General features: G+C 41.7%; 1 protein-coding gene across 1 annotated transcript in view; it reads left to right on the forward strand.

The window, feature by feature from the left end:
• Window positions 1-882: 882 nt before the first annotated feature.
• The window catches only part of LOC311143890 (leucine-rich repeat flightless-interacting protein 2-like), a 97,360-nt gene continuing 74,737 nt past the window's right edge, over window positions 883-23,505 (forward strand). Inside the window, exons 1-2 of the mRNA XM_084179760.1 lie at window positions 883-1,515; window positions 22,138-22,224. Of these exons, the coding sequence (XP_084035886.1) occupies window positions 1,426-1,515; window positions 22,138-22,224 (177 nt within the window). The 5' untranslated portion in view covers window positions 883-1,425. The remainder of the gene's footprint in view (window positions 1,516-22,137; window positions 22,225-23,505) is intronic.

Raw genomic sequence — 23,505 nt, forward strand, 5'->3', positions numbered from 1 at the left:
TGATTTGATTGATTTGATATGACTGGGGAAGTAGATACAGGGCCTCATTGCCAAATTCCTGAAGTATCCTTTTAAATTACAATGTTACCATATTTTGTTTATGGCTAGTCTACAATCTGAATATTACTTGAAAAGCACATTATATAATTCCAAATAAATACAAATAGGCCTACCCCAATCACTGTTAAGATACTTCATAGGAAATGTATTGAATGAACATGGAGGGGGAAAAAATATACTAATGTTCTATAGAACATCATTTTCACAACAAATTGGCACTTTTGAACATAAGTGGATCAAATATAATGTTATTGTTGTGAAATATGCATAGCCATTAGTCATAGTCTACGCCTTTAAGAAGTACACGATAAGGTTTGTTTTTAGCGCTAGAAGCTCATCATTAAAAATAGTGGAGGGGTGTGAGAGAGTGCGATAGTCCCATATCCCTCGCCCAAATGGCAATTTGTTGACTGCCTGCATGAGCCCCAGAACATTTATTTAAATTTTTTCGCTCATGGCGTCATCCGAGACTGACTCAACTTTAAAGTCGCTACATGGTCAATCTATGTCTGCACTGGCCATGCACCATTTACGGTGATACGGACTCTGCAGAAGTCAGGGAATTCACACTTATCGCGTTTCGCGAGGAAGCGCAGAGCTGTTGTGAAGGAAGTTGTCAAGACAGTGAGTTTGTGTTTATAAAGGACATCCCGCCCTCACCAACCGTCAACCAATCATGTCAATGCGGAGCTATACGGAGCCCTCCACATTGTCACAACATTCGAGAGGTCACGGCGATGTGGTACGAAGATTGATTTGGCCTCTGGAGGCTCCGCTATTGCGTCACACCCGTCATACGAAGCCTCAGACCACTTTTCGGATCAAGCATCTATTTGCTTTAAAGCCTATTTTGACAGCATTGCGTCTCTGTCCAAGCTGTTCACCAAGTGGATTTATAAAGAGACAATTAAAAATAAGTTAGATTTTTAGTATTTGTATATCTTTTTCTTCTTACATAGCCTCTTAAATTATTTTGATTCCATATCTGAATAGATATATTTGCAGTCAAATTATCTTTATGATGCGTGTTTACCAGGTTTTCAACTATTTGTGAATTCCTCTGGGCAGCTCACGTGTTACAAATGTGCGGATTCGATACAAAGGACTGCAACATTTGTTACAAAGTTGCAATTTAGCTTTTGGATAGAAACCTCACAGGAAGAGGTCTTGAAGGCGGATGTAACCCAATGACCAATGTCGCGAGCGGTAACGAACGGTTTGCCAAGTCATTTGTGATTTGACAAATGTTCCTCCCAACATTGTGACAGGCTAGTTGTACTTTCTTTCCTTGAGACGTGCTTTGGATTTCTCTTCAACATTCAACGAATTGGACCAGTAGCCTAATTACCGGGCAGAATCCAAGACATGGGGACTCAGGGCACCGGACGTAAAAGAAATCCCAATAAGGACAGGTCGACGGCCGAGGATGATGCCCTTAATCTCATCGCAAGAGAGGTATGCCTTTTATATTAGAAAACTATACGGAAGGCAACTGGAAGTAGTGGATATTTCACACAGTTATTGCTTCACCTTTGGCATATATGGTAAAGTCAGTAGAACCAATGTCCACTTGACAGTTCGTATTATTTCACCCTCATCTTGTTCCCTCCCCTTTCACCCAGCTGGCAGGAATATATTTTGGCTGCACATTCAGTGCCTTCAGAAAGTATTCATACCGCTTGATTTATTCCACATTTTCTTGTGTTACAGCCTAAATTCAAAATTGATTAAATCGTTTTTTTCCCCCACACCTATCTACAGACAATACCCCATTTAGATATTTTTGCAAATGTATTAAATGAAATACATAAATATCAAATTTACATAAGTATTCACACCCCTTTGCTATGACACTCTAAATTGAGCTCAGGTGCATCCAATGTCCTATGATCATCCTTGAGATGTTGCTACAACTTGATTGGAGTCCACCTGTGGCCAATTGAGTTACAGTTACAGTTCATATAAGGAAATCAGTCAATTATAAATAAATTCATTAGGCCCTAATCTATTGATTTCAATTGACTGGGCAGGGGCATAGGCCCACCCACTGGGGAGCCAGGCCCAGCCAATCAGAATGAGTTTTTCCCCACATAAGGGCTTTATTACAGACAGAAATACTCTTCAGTTTCATCAGCTGTCCGGGTGGCTGGTCTCAGACGATCTCGCAGGTGAAGAAGCCGGAAGTGGAGGTCTTGGGCTGGCGTGGTTACACGTGGTCTGCGGTTGTGAGGCCGGTTGGACGCACTGGCAAATTCTCTAAAACGACATTGGAGGCAGCTTATGGTAAAACAAAAATGAAATTATCTGGCAACAGCTCTGGTGGACATTCCTGCAGTCAGAATTCCAATTGCACGCTCCCTCAACTTGAGACATCTGTGGCATTGTGTTGTGACAAAAATTCACATTTTAGAGTGGCCTTTTATTGTCCCCAGCACAAGGTGCACAGGTGTAATGATCATGCTGTTTAATCATCTTCTTGATATGCCACACCTGTCAGGTAGATGGATTATCTTGGCAAAGGAGAAATGCTCACTAACAGGGGAGTAAACAAGCCTTTTGTGCATATGGAACATTTCTTGGATCTTTTATTTCAGCTCATGAAACATGGGACCAACACTTTACATGGTGTGTTTATATTTTTGTTCAGTATAGAAACACACCTGTTTATATAAGGTTCCACAGTTGACAGTGCATGTCAGAGCAGAAACGAAGTCCAAGGAACTGCCCGTAGATCCCCGAGTTAGAATTGTGTTGAGGCATATATCTGGGGAAAGGTATAAAACACTTTCTACAGTGGTTGCCATCATTGGGAAATGGAAAAAAATATGGAACTACCCAGACTCTGCCTAGAGCTGGCCGTCCGACCAAACTGAGCAACCGGGCAAGAAGGAACCCAATGACCACTCTGACAGAACTACAGAGTTCCTTAGCTGAGATGGGAGAACCTGCCAGAAGGACTTCAGTCTCTACAACACTTCACCAATCTGGGCTTTATGGGAGAGAAGCCACTCCTGAGAAAAAGGCACGTGACAGCACGCCTGGAGTTTGCAAAACGGCATGTGAAAGAGTCTGAGATCATAAGGCAAAAGATTATGTGGTCTGATGAGACACACATCTTACTATTTGGCCTGAATGCAAAGTGCTATGTCTGGAGAAAACCAGGCACAGCTCATCACCTGTCTAACACCATCCCTACCATGAAGCATGGTGGTGGCAGCATCATGCTATGGGGATGCTTTTCAGCGGCAGGGACTGAGAGACTGGTAAGGATAGAGGGAACAGTGAATGGAGCCAAATTCAGGCAACTCCTTAATGAGAACCTGCTTCAGTGCAAACGACCTTAGACTGGAGCGAAGATTTACGTTCCAACAGGACAATGACCCCAAGCATACAGCCAAAGCTATGCTGGAATGGCTTCAGAATAATAATGTGAAAGTCCTTGAGTGTCCCAGCCAAACCCCAGACTTGAATCCCATTGAAAATCTGTGGAAAGTCTTGTAGATTGCTTTTCACCGTCGCTCCCCATCTAACTTAGCAGAGTTTAAGAAAATCTGCAAGGAAGAATGGGAAAACATTCCCAAATCCAGATGTGCAAAGCTGATACAGACGTACCCAAGATGACTCAAAACTGTAATCAAAGGTGCTTCTACAAAATATTGACTCGGGCGTGAATACTTATCTAAATGAGATTTCTGTATTTAATTTTCAATACATTTGCAAAAGTTTCTAAAAACATGTTTTCACTTTGTCATTAATGGGTAATGTGTGTAGATGGGTGAGAATTTAAAAAAAATCAATTTTGAATTCAGGCTCTAAGAACAAAATGTGACATAAGTCAAGGGGTATGAATACTTTCTGAAGGCACAGTATGTGTACAAGGAAATAAAGTATAGCCTACAATATGCCTCAAAAGTTAACATTTCCTCCTCATACTACATTGGTTTGCTTTCCTCTAGCAGTCTTGCCAAATTATGGGTTTGTTAGTTCACAGTTCAGGGTTGCCTTGGATGCAAATTGAAATGGTGCCAGACAAGTGCCCAACATAAAGAACAAAATGGGGTCTATGAATGACTGAGTCAGTGGCTAACGCTAATAACTGTATACCGTAATTTTCAGACTATAAGCCGCGCCTTTTTTCCCATTTTTCGACCCTGCGGCTTATATAACGGTGCGGCTAATCTATGGATTTTTACAGCTAACGGCCACTAGAAGACCTCCTAAATCTATGGATTTTACAGGTTACAGTCCACCAACTTTAACTCTATGGGCTCTATGACCGGTCCGCGCCCCTCACCTTTAAGCGGCGGGCTCCAGCAGGAAAAGCTGGAGGCCGGAAAAGAGTGAGACAGACAGCGAGCAAAAGTAAAAGTGGAACCGAGAGTGGTACGAGAGACAGAACGAGAGCAAGACAGACAGACATTACGAGAGCGAGACAGTTTGTCTCTTTCCCGACAATCCCCTCTGTGCACGAACCCTTACATATGGTAATTAAACATTAAAACACCTGCGGCTTATAGTCCAGTGCGGCTTATAGTGCGGAAAATACGGTAGTTTTAGTCCTGCTTTTGTGCACAAAATCACTGAGATGTTTAAATTCCCCTTGATGGATGTAGACTAGGCTACATATTCTAGGATCAGGTGGCATTGATCACAACTATCCTATTTGTGGCCATGTTAATGAAAGTGTAATAAGAAGTTAGTGCTAGATGTGTTAACCTGTGAGAATCCCTTCAGAGTAAGGTTTAGTCTTGGCAGCAGTTACATGCGGTCATTGGCTGTTGGTTCTGACAGGCGCTGAAGTCATGTTGTGAATGGCTCACTCACTCTTCCTGGTGGACCCGCACTTTGTCTCTTTATGTTAAATTCAAAAGAAACTCTGATCCAGCACACTGGTGATATCGATGCCCTGATGAAGGTCTATCGAGACTGAAACGTTGGTAATAGATCCATTAGATCTGTGGAACCTCAAGATCTCCAGTGTGCTGGAGTTTCTTTTCATTTTAACATTCCATTTTCTCCATGCACCGTAATATGATAGATGTGCGAGGTATAGGCCTACGTTCTTTAATCAGTCCCTTTGTGTTGTCATACCTCTCAACTCTTTGTTAGCTTTAAATGTACGTTTTTAATTTCTTAAATTGACAGTGCTTGACAGAAATGTAGTGTGCCTTGGCTACATGAATGCTCTGCATGAAGTGTGATGCCTCATGCCACTGATTTTGTGAGGGGGCACTGCTTTCACATTTCAACAATCTCTGGGTCTTCAAGACCTCTCTGTGTGACGCACACAGGCTGAATCTAGCACTTGAAATGCAGTCCCATATGGTAGGGTATCCACAAACTCTGCCCAGAGTTGGTGAAAACACGCTTTGGTGATGAAATTTCACTTCCTTATGTTATACAATACATTTTACTAAGACAAATATGATTCTTCATGTTCTGAATTATTCAGTGGGGTCTTCCTCTAACATATCATTAACATTATATTCAAAAAGTCGGATTTCGTAACCTAATACATCCGATAATAAGCACCGAGCTCTTGCAGAAACTTTAGAGGATTTTACATGTTGTGGTGGTCGTGACAGGAGCTTTGAAAATAAAAACCTTGCAGTACATCTTAAGACACTGTTTTGGTAATACAGCTCAGGCAGTTTTAGAAGTACATGACTGGAGGGTGTACTACTTCACCAGTGTGCTCCCTCTAATAGAATGGGACCTGCAATGCACAACGGTAGGAACACCACTGTTGAATAGAAGGAAGTGTGGTCTGTTCAGACTCATACCGGATGTTGCATCAACTTTTCATCTCACCTCACACACCAGACTCTCACTCTAGTGACTGCTGCTTCATCATTACCCTTGCCAAGTCGGTAGCAGTTGGCTATTTGAATGTTATACTTTTCCGGTATCAAGTTAGCAGACTGCTATTTACTTTGCAGTCTGGGGGTATTTTGTCTTGGTTTACACATTCCTGCAGTTTTAGTAATTGTTGCTTGCTCTAGTCCATGTGCAGTGGGCAGAATGTGCTGTAGTTGGTGTAGTCTGCTAGTTGTTTTTAGGGTTTGATAAATACCGTTTGTCAAGGGGCAGTTCCCTACAGCTGCCCTTGCACATTTCCTGAGGTATAGTTTGGTTAAAAAAAACTGTCATTGGACAGTTTGCTGTTGTCGTTGGAAGGTAGCTTGGTGTAGCTTCAGGACAGTTAGCTAAAGGCAGTATACTGTAACTGCTATACATAGTCAGTAAAGAGAAAATACTGTTCCTTTTTAAGTGCAGATAGTGTCCCCCACTGGCAGCCCTCTGACAGGATGGTATGTCAGTCCTGATGAGCTGGCCGATTCTGCTTTAAAAAGGGCTTTAAATATAGAAAGACCGTTAAAGATCAGCTGTTACTGCACACTGCGTTCAGATTGGGTCAGTCGCGGGGGCTAGGGGTCTAATGGCAGAAGTCTGTAGCTAACTGGTCCACCTGGAAATGACCACTCCATGGAAAAGTCATGGCTAATGGCTCTTCGGTAATAGAGCCTTTTTTAAGTGCAGGTTTCGAGGCATCAGGTGCTTGAGCTGTTGAGGTGGTTCAACTGTGTTTTCTTTCTTCACGGTTGTTGTGCAGAGCAATAACATGGGTGCCACCGTGTGCTGTGATCACCTTCCGTTCAATGTAGCCTATTCTGCGGTCAACTAATTTCTTGACCGCAACGTCACCCTGTAAAACTTACACAGGGACCTTGGTTAGACATCAAGTACTAGCCTAATTTGATTAGTTTCCAGAGTCCAGACCCTGAATTGAGATTTGAATTTCCTAAATGGGGGGTTTTAGCAAAAGTTACAATTAGTCACATTGTGATCTTGTTTTTATCTGTCTGTATAGGTGTCCTACATCCTGCAGTTGTAGTTAAATAGTAAAAAGTGTGAACATGTTCTGAATCATCTGAAAGCAAGCATGTTGAAAACCTGTCTTACTACTGTCAATGAGGATATGAGGATATATGGATTATGTCTGTAGAAGGCGAAAGCTTTAGTGCAGGTGGAGGTGTGTAGGTTGAATGACCATGGGTACTCCACTGGGGATGTCTTTCTCAGTGATAGTGAGGGAAGATGAAACTATTGAAACCCAGAGAAAGGGTCAAATAAGTTCCCATTCGTCCTGCTGCACCTGCTTGACACTTTCTTTACAAACCGGCATGTCTTGGAGTGCTGTATCATCTTTGCAGGATTACCATTCACGAGAGGGGTGGACAGAAATATAAATGCAGGGCATTCTCTGACCAGGCCAGTCTCGCTGTGTCTGTATCGGCGCTGATGGCCTGTCGAGGATTCCGTTGAAGTTGGTGTGTTTTGTCTGAGTGCGGTCGGGAGACAAGGTAAGCCGCTGATTAAGTTGCTAGGTCAGCGTTAAGTGACAGACCGAGGGGCAGTGGAGCGATGAGGGGGAGAATCAAGTGTTTAGCGAGGATTAGTCTGGGACTCTGAAGCAAGCAGGGGCACAACCCACCGTCTTCCTTAATCTGGCTGTCATCAATGGGACTGGCCAGATAATTGGCAGTCCCACACGTGTGTAGGCTAACCACACAAATGCACGCAGTCAAGTACATATGCACACACAGATAAATGCAGAGATTTATTTCACAACTGCATACACACGGACAATTAGGCTAAATTATAAAACAATGAGCTGTCATTTCACTCCTGTTTGAACTCCAGCATTTCCAAATCCATTAGTTAAGCTAAAAAGTATGCCAAATAAAGAAGCAGACTGAGGCTCACACAAACATGCAGATGCAAACGTTAATACTTCTAACATTTCCTCCATATGTTGAGACATGGATGAGTGGGTTTGGTTAGCCTAACCTGCTCTGACCCCGAAAAGGGAAGTCTCCATATATGAAGGCACTGTGCTTTGGCATCCTCTTGGTGACATCACACACAAGGCCCGTAGAGATTGTTATCACAAACACATTCCTGTTTATTTGCTTCTACTGGGCTCCCTCCAAATCCGGGGAGCACAGTTCATTGGTCAAAATCTCTGAATTATGATTGGTTTGTAGGAAGGAAGAAAAGACATGTCAAGAATAAACAGGACTGTCAGTGCTGTAGAGGTAATTGTGTCATATTGCCTAATCAATCCCCTCATCATTACAAGCAAAGGCATGTGAAAAATTGACTTGCCGCACACAATATCTGATAGGTTGAATTTGATCTCTATGTAGGACAAGGATTTTAAGATGAGGGAAGATTATTTTATGAGCATGGCTTATTTCTATTACAGCATATTGGATGACTGTCATTCATATTCCATTTACCCAGCTCAATGTAACATCGATAGGTTTAAGCTACTACATGATACTAACATTTTCCCAATACCGCCTTGCACACTCTTGCCTGCATCTAGCTGATCTAGGGTGTACTCCACAGTTGCAAATGAGAGTTGATATTGGACAAATTCAGGTATGTTTGTCCCCGTTTTGTTTAAGAAATGTTTTTTAACAGAATCGGCAGAATGAATACACCCCTGATCACATGCAAAAACAGTTCACTTTCATAGCAGCCACATAAAAACAGCATGATCACTTTGCTCTTTGTATATATAATTCCTTCTTGCAACTATCTACACACTCTCCTCCTCTCACCTTTTCCCTTCACATTGTGGACTTCAGTGCACAACACATCAGCTGTCTGTCATGACCGCTAACACAGCCTAGATTGTTGTCACGTCATAGTCAACATAGCTAGCTACTAGAACTAACACGTTAGTAAACCCGCTACAATCATGCAGTACAGTGTACAGTCAGAAAGCAGTTTAGCAGTTACAGCGGCGGGCCCCGGTGGCAATAAATTAATAAAACCAAAAGCTTACTTTGACTTGGAAGAGTTCCAGTGTTGGATAGCCATAACCAGCTAGCTAACATAGCATCCCCTCTGTTTGAGTAGACTAAACTAGCTAGCTGTATTCAATAGCGAAGTGAAAGTTTAAAAAAAATACAACCAAATATAGATCTCTCGTGGTTGCTTCTTAATTTGTTCAAAACTGTTCAACTATTGTATTTCAACTACTCACAACATGTTATGCACTGCAGTGCTAGCTAGCTGTAGCTTATGCTTTCAGTACTAGATTCATTATCTGATCCTTTGATTGGGTAGACAACATGTCAGTTCAGGCTGCAAGAGCTTTGATAGGTTGGAGGACGTCCTCCGGAAGTTGTCATAATTACTGTGTAAGTCTATGGAAGGGAGTGAGAACTATGAGCCTCCTAGGTTTTGTATTGAAGTCAATGTACTCAGAGGACAGAAGCTAGCTGTCCTCCAGCTACACCATGGTGCTACCCTACAGAGGGCTTCTGAGGCTACTGTAGACCTTCATTGCGAAACAGTGTGTTTTAATCAATTATTTGGTGGAGTGAATATATTTAGTATAGTTTTATCTAAAAAGGAAAAGCTTTTTTTGTTTCACTATTTTTATTTTTATGAAATTCACTGAGGATGGTCCTCCCCTTCCTCCTCTGAGGAGCCTCCACTGGATTATACAGTGCATTCGGAAAGTATTCAGACCCCTTGACCTTTTTCCACATTTTATGTTACAGCCTTATTCAAAAATTGATTAAATACACATGTATCCTCATCAATCTACACACAAAAACAGAAACACCTTATGTACATATGTATTCAGACACTTTGCTATGAGACTCGAAATTTAGCTCAGGTGCATCCTGTTTCCATTGATCATCCTTGAGATGTTACTACAACTTGATTAGAGTCCACCTGTGGTAAATTCAATTGATTCGACATGATTTGGAAAGGCACACACCTGTCTATATAAGGCCCCACAGTTGACAGTGCATGTCAGAGCAAAAACCAAACCATGAGGTCGAAGGAACTGTCCGTAGAGCTCCGAGACAGGATTGTGTCGAGGCACAGATCTGGAGAAGTGTACCAAAAAATTTATGCAGCATTGAAGGTCCCTAAGAACACAGTGGCCTCCATCATTCCTAAATGGAAGAAGTTTGGAACCACCAAGACTCTTCATAGAGCTGGCCGCCCGGCCAAACTGAGCAATCAGGGGAGAAAGTCCTTGGTCAGTGAGGTGACCAAGAACACAATGGTCACTCTGACAGAGCTCTAAAGTTCCTCTGTGGAGATGGTTGTCCTTCTGTAAGGTTGTCCCATCTCTGCAGCACTCCACCAATCAGGCCTTTAAGGTAGAGTGGCCAGACGGAAGCCACTCCTCAGTAAAAGGCACATGACAGCCCGCTTGGAGTTTGCCAGAAGGCACCTAAAGACTCTCAGACCATGAGAAACAAGATTCTCTGGTCTGATGAAACCAAGATTGAACTCTTTGGCCTGAATGCCAAGTGTCACGTCTGGAGGAAACCTGGCACCATCCCTATGGTGAAGCATGGTGGTGGCAGCATTATGCTGTGGGGATGTTTGTCAGCGGCTGGGAGACTATTCAGGATCATGGGAAAGATGAACGGAGCAAAGTACAGAGAAATACTTGATGAAAACCTGCTCCAGAGCACTCAGGACCTCAGACTGGGGCGAATGTTCACTTTCCAACAGGACAACGACCCTAAGCACACAGCCAAGACAACGCAGGAGTGGCTTCGGGACAAGTCTCTGAATGTCCTTGAGTGGCTCAGACAGAGCCCAGACTTGAACCCGATCCAACATCTCTGGAGAGACCTGAAAATAGCTGTGCAGCGACGCTCCCCGTCCATCCTGACAGAGCTTGAGAGGATCTGCAGAGAAGAATGGGAGAAACTCGCCAAATACAGGTGTGCCCACCTTGTAGCGTCATACCCAAGAAGACTCAAGGCTGTAATTGCTGCCAAAGGTGCTTCAACAAAGTACTGAGTAAAGGGTCTGAATACTAATAAAAATGTGATATTTCAGTATTTTATTTTTAATAAATTCGCAAACATTTCTTCAAACCTGTTTTTGCTTTGTCATTATGGGGTATTTTGTGTAGATTGATGAGGGGGGGAAAAAACAATTTAATCAAAAGGCTGTAACATAACAAAATGTGGAAAAAGTCTAGGGGTCTGAATACTTTCTGAATGCAAATAGTTATACACAGTACATTTAGAGAAAACCAGAAGAAAATATAAAGGTGATTGTCACGCTACATTATTTAATTCTGAGTTTATCTCTGTATGCGTGGTGTTTTGGTAGCCTAGATGTTGTGGTTTACATTCCTGGCTGTTGACTGCGGTTGAAACATTGAGGATGGTAATAGCCTAGATTGCAAACTGCCTAAAAAGTGCCATTATTTTGGTAACAAATTGTTCAAGGTTGCCTTGGTTGCCTTGGTGATAAGCCTGTTTTGATGATAAGTGGAATGCATTTCCATCTCTTGTTTTGTGGTTTGATTGGCACGCTCCTCCTCCACCAAGTTGCACAAAAACACTTGTAAAAAGAAGCAAATCACTAGTGAGGGGAACGCCTATAACCGGGTGACATTACGGATCATCCCACCCCACCTAACATCAAATTTCCTATTTTTTATGTCCCTTTTATGCATCTCTAAGCTTGTTTCCCAATATCAGATATATTTGTTCCTTTGCCTATGTCAAATTATGAGAGGTTTACCACTGTGCAGCCCATTATCCATATTCCTCCACAATTTGCCCTCTGAGTCTGACTTAATCCTCAAACAACATTGCCTCCTAATTTCCTGCCGCTCACCTTTCCACCCTCTTTCCACCATCTCTCCACCTACGTAACTCCATGCCGTACCAACACAATGTCTGTCCATCAAAATCACTTACTGTACACAGGATAGGGTGGGAGATTCAGCGCGTAAGTTCATTCACACCAAAAAGTTCAGTGGTTAGCAGTACACTACAACAGTGTTTCCCAACCTGGGGTACTAGGAAGATCCACCGTAGCTTTTAGTACCATATTTGAGTAACTTCCTGTGTGGATAGATACTTCATACTTCGGCGACTTACCCCAACATGCAGTTGTAGGGAGTGGTGCAATATAAGCTGCTACTGCCTTAAATCTAATGCCACTGTGTCTTTCCTCCCTACCTTGAGATGAAAGGCCAGACAGAGTTATTTTGTTTCTCCTCAGGGAGGCCTGTACTGTGTGACAAAAAAACAACAAAAAAACATCTGGACAACCTTCCCAGAATGATTTTAAACTTAGTGACGCTCGTCTTGATCGCAGCCCCTTCCACAGTAGCCACAACCGCTTTTCTACCATATATATATCTATCTATCACTACAGAGTTCCAAACTGCCTCTGGAAGCAACATCAGTGTGTCCACTTTGTTCAGATGTCGAAATTAAGTGGCCTACCTTATTTCTCAGAATGAGAACGAGTTGCCAATGTCTTATATAATTGTTTTATGCTTATTGCACATTTTATAAAACACAGACTAGACAGCTAGTATAACAGTCTTTGGCTAAAATGCTTTTAGCGGTACTTGGTACTGAAATGCCGCGCGCAACAAACTGCATTAATTTTCCAGAGTCAATGTTCATTGAAACGCTCGTTTTAGTAGTGTCTGCTCGTTTTAGTAGTGTCTGCTCTGTTCATTTTAGTAGTGTCTGCTCTGCTCGTTTTAGTAGTGTCTGCTCTGTTCATTTTAGTAGTGTCTTGCTCTGCTTGTTTTAGTAGTGTCTGCTCTGTTCGTTTTAGTAGTGTCTGCTCTGCTCGTTTTAGTAGTGTCTGCTCTGCGCTTAATTTGAGTAGTTGTGACATAAAAAGGGTATCGTTAGAAAGGTTCTTCTCCTCTATTACAATATTACAATGTGTTTCGGCGTCCATATGACAGATTCTGTTGGACCAAACCACAAAAACAAATAGCGAGTTTAAACCGCTTTCAGAAAGGAAAAAGTGATCTCATCTTTGTTGTGGCAGGGGGAAGGGATCTGGGTGTGTCCTTTTGTTGATGCATGTTTCAAGTGGCTTGTAAGTTCCACACAATTAGACTGATGGGATATCATGAGTTGTATATCTTACACTGTTTTTAAAAATAATTCCCCTACAAAGGTATGTTTTCATCCATATAATTAATTATTTGACTGTGACGAAACCGTGAGAGAATATCGTTTTTTTTTTACCTCTGTGCTCAGTGACTGGGATTTAGTTTAGGAATATCCCGGAATTCAATCATGTTGTGTACTCTGGCTCTGTTTTTCCAAGCAGGCTGGTTCTCTTATCTTGCCACGTCTCTACGCAGGCCTATTTTGGTCATTTAAAAAGGTTAGCTTGTGGAAACAAGGAGTAGTTTTACCCAACACTGCTCTTTGTCTGGTTGTGACACTGTCTCTTGGTTAGTGTTTAGTCATAATTTTTAATCTTGATTTTCGGTTTCAATTTTGTATTTTATTTTATTATATGCATTATGTGGGTTGAATGCTGTAACAACACAGAATAAAACAATTAAGACAAGTCCCATGATGGTGACTGCCCATTACTGCTTATCACTTATTAACCATCATTTATTATCATTACTTTAATAAAATATTTCAGTTGTGTATATTACCTAAGTTTTATTTGATGACTTTATTATTTCATTCCAAGTCATCTTCTCAACTCTATAGAGCTGCTGCCTATGCTGTCTGACAAAATCACTATTTTAGTAGTTCTTCAAAGTAAATAAGGCATACTTTTACGGCTGCTAAATATCAACTACCAATCACTTAACTCATGTATTTTCAGGTAGAGATACCTCACGAAGCAACAGCTGCTCTCTATATCACTTCACAATCACGCATTTTTCTGTCTCTTCTGTAGCAGGCCTAAATGAAACACAGACCAGACAAGTAAATATGCAATGGATTATGGTCATTGTAGTTAATTGCCAGGTTTTATGTGCACAACTATGGATAATATTGTCCTGTTGGAAACTACAACTCCCTACTACATCGCACAGTTCAGGCTGGATCTGATTTATCTCTAGAGTGCAAGGTGCGCATTGAGCTCACAGAAAAAAACGAAGGGCTCTGCACTCTCTAAGAACTGTCAGCCAAGGGATCAGAGTGACACCCCTGCCCTAGAACCAGGAGACAGTTGCTGTGACACATGCAAGGCACTGAAGGCAGCGAGGCCTCATTTAAGAGCCATGGTGTCTGCTGGTTTTGCTGATCCCTCTTCGCAATCTAGTATTGATTTGATGTGGTGTCACCCACCACCACCAGGTTATGAATTGTTGATCAGACGTTAAGGATAAAAGCTAGTGTCATTGACCTTTCCACCTCTGCACATGCTCATATCTTTCACCTACTCGACCTCATGTTTTTTTCAGATCCCCTCGGAAGTGCAGCATGTTTAAGTGCATCCTATCTTAGATGCTCTCCATGCAAACTTGAACCCGTCGGCAATACCATCGGCATGCACTTTGGCTCTTACTTCTGACACCAAACATAGATAATTCTGGGGACAGGCAAGGTTAAGGTTCCTGCAGCACTTTGTTAAACGGCACAGAGGTGTGTGTCAGCGTCACCCACTTTTGATGCAGTGCGATGAACTAACTGGGTCACCAGAGGACAGTCACACCATTTGAAATCCAACTAAATTAGAGCGTTTTTGATAGAACTCGGGTCCATCTAGGTCTTAAAGAATAGCTGTGCAGGAGAGGAGGAGCAGAAGGAATGTCCCCCTCTCACGGACGTTATGGTATATAGTTATTTATTCTACCTGCTATGTGATGCAGGTTTTGTTGTATAGGTGTGTGTGGTCTACAGTGCACTGCAGGCCTTTGTATTTGTGCATAAACATGAAAGCCCAACAGAAAGATTGGGTGGGAGCATGTTGTTCTTTCTGAATAATATAGGAAAGGGTCTGTCACTATGACCGAGGTTGCAAGACCAAACTACTTTGGCAGCTTTCTAACTTCCTTCCTCTAATTGTTACACTACTTGAATAAACAATTAGTGTTTCAGCTAGATGTAAACCAGCTTGTTTCAGCTGTTCCTTTTACCCAGATGTGAACTTGCGATATTATTACCTTCACTTCAGGGACATCAACTACCACTTCTCTCTATGCTGATTGACTGATGTGACTGGGTGTGTAGCCGGGTGGGGTTAGCGTAATGCTTTGAGGTAATGACTATAAATGCTATTGCTATAGGCTAATGGCTGCATATAGTGCATTTATGGCTGCACTGACTGGGTTTTGACAAAGATGACGGGGTCAGTTGTTCCTCGACCAGCGGCACCAGCTGTTTCCAGGATCAAAGGTCATAGCTGGCTATTTCTGCTATTACCAACAACAGCAAAAATAATCTGAAATATATATATATATATATATATATATATATATATATATATATATATATACATACATACATACATACATACATACATACATACATACATACATACATACATACAGTGGGGAAAAAAAGTATTTAGTCAGCCACCAATTGTGCAAGTTCTCCCACTTAAAAATATGAGAGAGGCCTGTAATTTTCATCATAGGTACACGTCAACTATGACAGACAAAATGAGGAAAAAAAATCCAGAAAATCACATTGTAGGATTTTTAATGAATTTATTTGCAAATTATGGTGGAAAATAAGTATTTGGTCACCTACAAACAAGCAAGATTTCTGGCTCTCACAGACCTGTAACTTCTTCTTTAAGAGGCTCCTCTGTCCTCCACTCGTTACCTGTATTAATGGCACCTGTTTGAACTTGTTATCAGTATAAAAGACACCTGTCCACAACCTCAAACAGTCACACTCCAAACTCCACTATGGCCAAGACCAAAGAGCTGTCAAAGGACACCAGAAACAAAATTGTAGACCTGCACCAGGCTGGGAAGACTGAATATGCAATAGGTAAGCAGCTTGGTTTGAAGAAATCAACTGTGGGAGCAATTATTAGGAAATGGAAGACATACAAGACCACTGATAATCTCCCTCGATCTGGGGCTCCACGCAAGATCTCACCCTGTGGGGTCAAAATGATCACAAGAACGGTGAGCAAAAATCCCAGAACCACACGGGGGGACCTAGTGAATGACCTGCAGAGAGCTGGGACCAAAGTAACAAAGCCTACCATCAGTAACACACTACGCTGCCAGGGACTCAAATCCTGCAGTACAGACGTGTTCCCCTGCTTAAGCCAGTACATGTCCAGGCCCGTCTGAAGTTTGCTAGAGTGCATTTGGATGATCCAGAAGAGGATTGGGAGAATGTCAGATGAAACCAAAATATAACTTTTTGGTAAAAACTCAACTCGTCGTGTTTGGAGGACAAAGAATGCTGAGTTGCATCCAAAGGACACCATACCTACTGTGAAGCATGGGGGTGGAAACATCATGCTTTGGGGCTGTTTTTCTGCAAAGGGACCAGGACGACTGATCCGTGTAAAGGAAAGAATGAATGGGGCCATGTATCATGAGATTTTGAGTGAAAACCTCCTTCCATCAGCAAGGGCATTGAAGATGAAACGTGGCTGGGTCTTTCAGCATGACAATGATCCCAAACACACCGCCCGGGCAACGAAGGAGTGGCTTCGTAAGAAGCATTTCAAGGTCCTGGAGTGGCCTAGCCAGTCTCCAGATCTCAACCCCATAGAAAATCTTTGGCGGGAGTTGAAAGTCCGTATTGCCCAGCGACAGCCCCAAAACATCACTGCTCTAGAGGAGATCTGCATGGAGGAATGGGCCAAAATACCAGCAACAGTGTGTGAAAACCTTGTGAAGACTTACAGAAAACGTTTGACCTGTGTCATTGCCAACAAAGGGTATATAACAAAGTATTAAGAAACTTTTGTTATTGACCAAATACTTATTTTCCACCATAATTTGCAAATAAATTCATTAAAAATCCTACAATGTGATTTTCTGGATATTTTTTCCTCATTTTGTCTGTCATAGTTGACGTGTACCTATGATGAAAATTACAGGCCTCTCTCATATTTTTAAGTGGGAGAACTTGCACAATTGGTGGCTGACTAAATACTTTTTTTCCCCACTGTATATATATATATATATATACACACACACAGTGGGGAGAACAAGTATTTGATACACTGCCGATTTTGCAGGTTTTCCTACTTACAAAGCATGTAGATGTCTGTAATTTATATCACAGGTACACTTCAACTGTGAAAGACGGAATCTAAAACAAAAATCCAGAAAATCACATTGTATGATTTTTAAGTATTTAATTTGCATTTTATTGTATGACATAAGTATTTGATACATCAGAAAAGCAGAACTTAATATTTGGTACAGAAACCTTTGTTTGCAATTACAGAGATCATACGTTTCCTGTAGGTCTTGACCAGGTTTCCAGCGATTTTTGAACTTTTACTGTCGAAAAGTGATATGCCAAGTATAAATACAATGAAACACACACACGAAAGGATAAAAAAATATATGTTTTGAGCAAAATAGTGTTTTTTAGACAACTGCAAGCTTAAGCTTAAATGAGTAGGGCATTCAAGGAGCTGGTCTGATGGGAATCCGTGATGTCATTGGCCTCCCTCCTTGCTTGAGGAACAATAGAGAACAAAAGAGGAAAGGCCCCCCACTTGTGCTATGTCATGACTTACCTGGACCACCTATTGAAATGTACCTTTTTGTTAAGTAAATCAGGTGTTAAATGAGGTGAAAGGAGCCTGGAGTTCCACATTAAGCTAATTGATTGCACCCAAATTGTCCATTTTCAATTTATAGGCTTCATAATATTAAATAAATATAGTACCCAACGTCCAATTTGGACCAAACCTCTTCTTAACAATGATTTAAGATGTGAAGAATCCAAATAAATGGTCAAAAACTCACGCATCCCCCAAAACCCACACCAAGCCCACCCCAAAGGCCAGTATTCAGCATCAGTTCTCTTTGTTTGACAAGTAGGATGACGCTGTAGCTTACATTATTCTTAATTCATGGTGATGTTTTTTTCCCCTGCTCAGAGAAATTAGCCATTGAAGTCGCTTGCATTTCCCCCCATAAATTAGTGTAAAAGAACGAATTTTACCCACTAGATGCCGCTGTTACTGCCACACCATTTTATTCATTTTGTTGGTCTCTTGTGATTATTAGCTAAATGGATCACAACATTTTGTTTTGCAACTTTAGGTAGAAAACCAATATCTTTTGCTTATGATGAAAATAATTTGTGTCAAGCCAGTCCTCCATGAAAGCAATTTGGTTTCTCCTTCTCTTAGCAACCTAATGCTTCAACCCAACTCTTCTCGAATAGTCCAACAAATCTAAGAGGGCTATCCCTGTGGTGCAATTCTCATAGACTTTCCCTACATGCCCAAAAATGTGAAACCCTAATAAACCATTACATAGCACTCTTATGTTTTTCAATACAATTATTGGAAAACATCTCTATTGTTGTTTGATTAGTGACATTTACCATTAAATGCAAACCAATACCATTACCATTGCGAAACACTATACAGTCTGTATTTGGGACTTTTACCATTGAAGACCATTAGAGACCATAACATTGAAACCATTAGAACTGCTGTAGCCTAATGGTTTGCTTGTTCACCAGGAATGGTCTAATTAATCCAGACCGCTTTTGAAAGGAATAAACTACACACACGGGCCGTTCCCTGGACACAGATTAAGCCTAAGAGAAGGACATTTTATGTGTATTTGAATTTATTTCATGGAGCACTGGCTTGAATTGTAAGGATGACCACACCATGAGCAAAAGCTATTAGTTTTCTACCCAAAGTTGCAAAGGGTCCATTTAATAAACACAAGCGACCAGCAAAATGGATAAAAGGGTGTGTCAGGAACAGCTGCATCTAGTGGGCAAAACCTGGCACTTTCTCACTAATTTATGGGGGGAAATGCAAGCGACTTCAATGGCTAATTTCTCTGAACAAGAAAAAAATTAAACCTCACCAAATTCACTGAGAATACATTACATAGTATGAATAAACAATACTCCAAGCCGCAGCTTCATACTACTTGTCAAACTGATACTGGCCGTTGGGGTGGGCTTGGTGTGGCTTTTGGGGGGTTCCGTGAGTGGCTTTTGGGGGGTTTGTGGGTGACTTTTGATCATTTATTTGGATCCCCCCCATTACGTCTCAGTCATTTTTAAGAAGTGGTTAGGTCCATATTTGATGTTAGGTATTATATTTCATGAACATAATATGAATCCTATAAATTGAAATAGTCAATTTGGATGTAATCAATTGGCTTAATTTCTCAGTTAAAATGTTCTTTCAAGCATTCCTGCAACATTATTTTGTTATCTTAGAAACAGATAACTACAGAAACCATTTCAGAACAATCTGAGATGGTGGGTGTCATGGCTTGCTGAAATGAAATGGAATGACCCTGTCCTTAGCTTGTGAGCTACTTATGTGGTCGGAGTGGGACTTAAAGGGGATAGGCTAGGCTAATGGTAATGACAACTGCTATACCACAGGGCTCACAGGGGAAAACTGCCCTCGGTGGGATTTTAAGGCTCAAGCTAGCAGGAAATGTCATGCCACTGAGCTCTCTATGTAACTCATACTCTTCCCTGGGAGCTGACGAAAGATCAATGTGGCTTACTGGAGATCGGAGAAGTAAAGGCATTAAAATAGTGTAGTCCTATTAAATTAATGACCACCAATGATCCTGATGAACCCCTACTTGCCTCTTGGCATCGCTACCTGTTGTTCATGGCTGTTTACCACTTATCAGAAAAGGATTTCCCAGAAGTGGGTCTCACTTGGCAGCCTTCCATTTCTCTGGAAAATTATTCTGCGCCAGACGCTTTCAAGCGCAGACTAAGGCGGATGTTCTTGCCGGAATCTAATGTGTACTCCCTGAACTGACATTTACACTCCTCTAACCATTACTATGACATCCACCTTTCCTCAATGGGACTCTGTGGCCTCTGCCAGTGGTGTATGCTGTTACAGAAAAAAGGCTCTGTTCCAATCGAAAATGCATCCTTCCTCCATTCCTTAAAGTAATCCCTGATCTCACATGGTTGAATAGATGAAGGCAGGGCTATCTTTCATTTTACAGTGGCTTGTGAAAGTATTCACCCACCGTGGCATTTTTCCTATTTTGTTGCCTTACAACCTGGAATTAAAATGGAGTTTCTTCAAGTACAGTTGCAAAAACCATCAAGCGCTATGATGAAATTGGCTCTCATGAGGACCACCACAGGAATGGAAGACCCAGAGTTACCTCTGCTGCAGAGGATAAGTTCATTAGAGTTAACTGCACCTCAGATTGCGGCCCAAATAAATGCTTCACAGAGTTCAAGTAACATACACATCTCAACTGTTCAGAAGAGACTGCGTGAATCAGGCCTTCATGGTCGAATTTCTGCAAAGAAACCACTATTAAAGGACACCAATAAGAAGAAAATACTTGTTTGGGCCGAGAAACACAAGAAATGGACATTAGACCGGTGGAAATCTGTCCTTTGGTCTGATGAGTCCAAATTTGAGATTATTGGTTCCATCCGTCGTGTCTTTGTGAGACGCGAAATAGGTGAACGGATGATCTCTGCATGTGTGGTTCACACCATGAAGCATGGAGGAGGAGGTGTGATGGTGTTGAGGTGCTTTGCTGGTGACAGTGTCTGTGATTTATTTAGAATTCAAGGCACACTTAACCAGCATGGTTACCACAGCATTCTGCAGCGATACGCCATCCCATCAGGTTTGCGCTTAGTGGGACTTTCATTTGTTTTTCAACAGGACAATGGGCTATTTGACCAAGAAGGAGAGCGATGGAGTGCTGCATCAGATTGCCTGGCCTCCACAATCACCTGACCTCAACCCAATTGAGATGGTTTGGGATGAGTTGGACCGCAGAATGAAGGAAAAGCAGCCAACAAGTGCTCAGCATATGTGGGAACTCCTTCAAGACTGTTGGAAAAGCATTCCTCATGAAACTGGTTGAGAGAATGCCAAGAGTGTGCAAAACTGTCATCAAGGCAAAGGGTGGCTTTTTGAAGAATCTCAAATATATTTTGATTTGTTTAACACTTTTTGTTGGTTACTACATGATTCCATATGTGTTATTTAATAGTTTTGATGTCTCACTATTATTCTACAATGTAGAAAATAGTAAAAATAAAATAACAACTTGAATTAGTAGGTGTGTCCCAACTTTTGACTGGTACTGTACTTGAACGCAACACACACATCACAACTGCTGCTACCAGACTCTTAGTATACTGCACAATTGAAACGCTTGATCCCCCAATCCCTCCTTCCCCAAAACACATGTAAATACTCTACATGACCAAAAATATGTGGACACCTGCTCGTCAAATATCTCATTACAAAATCATGCGCTTTAATATGGAGTTGGTACCCCCTTTGCTGCTATAACAGCCTGCACTGTTCTGGGAAGGCTTTCCACTAGATGTTGGAACATTGCTGCGGGGACTTGCTTCCATTCAGCCACGAGCATTAGTGATGTCGAGCACTGATGTTAGGTGATTAGTCCTGGCTCGCAGTCGGTGTTTCAATTCATCCCAAAGGTGTTATTTTATTATTTCTAATTGTTGTCGAGAAGGAACCTGCAAGTAAGCATTTAATTGGACGGTGTATACCATGTGTATCCTGTATATACGACTAATAAAATGTCACATAAATATACAAACCGGAATACACTCACATGTAAATATAAACACATTATGTTTTCCATAATAGGCTTCTTAAATAAATTATACTGTAACTCACTTTGATAGTCATTTAGTCAGGTGCTTCTTTTACTCACATATCAGCCTTCCAAATTATATCTTGGTGTTTTAAATGTGGAATACTGCATTTAGAATTATTTTCATAATCAAGGGTTGCATTTTGTCCGTGTTTGCCTTTTGTATGTATTTAAAGACTGAATCATTGTGTGCCATATACTGTACAATATTTCAAAATAAGCAATATTGTGATATTAATGGAAGTCGATGTGGTTAATTTCCCAGCAGTGCATTGCAACATGCTGTAGTCAAACTGTTGGGAACTTGAGCCCTGTCTAGGAAAAGGATATCTGGTCACATGTTCATCCTCTCCATTAATAGATGATGATGGAGTTCATGCTAAACTAACTATCTCTCTCTCATTCTCCCTTGCTCTCTATTCCTCCTCCCTTTCCTTCTCCCTCTGTTTTCATCTTTCTCCCTAACTTAGGCAGAGGCCAGGCTTGCTCTGAAGAGGGTGGCCAGGGCAGAGGCCAGAGAAATCCGTATGAAGGAGCTGGAGAGACAACAGAAAGAGGTATAACTAGAGGGCACTACATTACACCCCAATACACACATAATGTACACACTTATGTTATAGAGCACATAGAACACATGCGCACAAACATGCATGCAAAATAGTATCCATACCTGCAGAACTTGTTCTCAACTGGCTTACCTGGTTAAATAAAGGTGAAATAAAATAAAAAATAAAAAACTTCAACACAACTACAGTTCCAGACGACAGACAAAACCAGACCAGGTGTAGTAAGGTACCTTACAAAGACTTGATCCCAAAATTACACCAAGCTTTAGGCACCATGACCCATGTCACATGACCAAGGAGTCGGGTCGGGAAGCTGTGTCTGTTATTAAAGACAAAAGGCATTTCCTGTGAACAGTGTTTTATTCTTAAACTGAGAGGCTTTTCATCCTGTGCCAGGGTGGGTCCAGAGGTCACCAGTGTTAATGGTGTACCATAATCTCCATTGCACTTTCCTGCACTAGAATGCATAGCTGGGAATTTCTACCAAACAAATTAGTCTACACTCTTAAGTCATAGTGCCTGCAGGCTGACCCCGGTTGCCAGTTGAACTGTGTCTCCTCCGACACATTGGTGCGGCTGGCTTCCGGGTTAAGCTGGCGTGTGTTAAGGAGCGCGTTTAGGCGGGTCATGTTTCGGAGGACGCATGACTCCACCTTCGTCTCTCCTGAGCCCGTTGGGGAGTTGCAGCGATGAGACAAGATTGAAATTGGGGAGAAAGGTGGGTAAAATACAAAAAACACATTTACATAAGTCTTCAAACCCTTTACTTTGAAGCGCCTTTGGCAGCGATTACAATCGATCAATCAAATGTTTTCATTAAGCCCTTTTTACATCAACAGATGTCACAAAGTGCTATACAGAAACCCAGCCTAAAACCCCAAACAGCAAGCAATGCAGATGTAGAAGCACGGTGCCTAGGAAAAACTCAGTAGAAAGGCAGAAACCTAGAGAGGAACCAGGCTCTGAGGCGGGGCCAGTCCCCTTTTGCTGTGCCGGGTGGAGATTATAACAATACATGGCCATTAAGGCCAGATTTTTCTCCAAGATGTTCAAATGTTCATAGATGACCAGCAGGGTCAAATAATAATCACAGTGGTTGTAGAGGTTGAAACAAGTCAGTACATCAGGAGTAAATGTCACTTGGCTTTTCATAGCCGGCCATTTAGATGTTGAAATAGCAGGTGCGGTAGAGAGAGAGAGTTAAAAAAACAGCAGGTCTGGGACAAGGTAGCATGTCCGGTGAACAGGTCAGGGTTCCATAGCCGCAGGCAG

Source organism: Coregonus lavaretus (assembly GCF_964263955.1).
Source record: "Coregonus lavaretus genome assembly, chromosome: 16".
NCBI classification, from domain to species: domain Eukaryota; kingdom Metazoa; phylum Chordata; class Actinopteri; order Salmoniformes; family Salmonidae; genus Coregonus; species Coregonus lavaretus.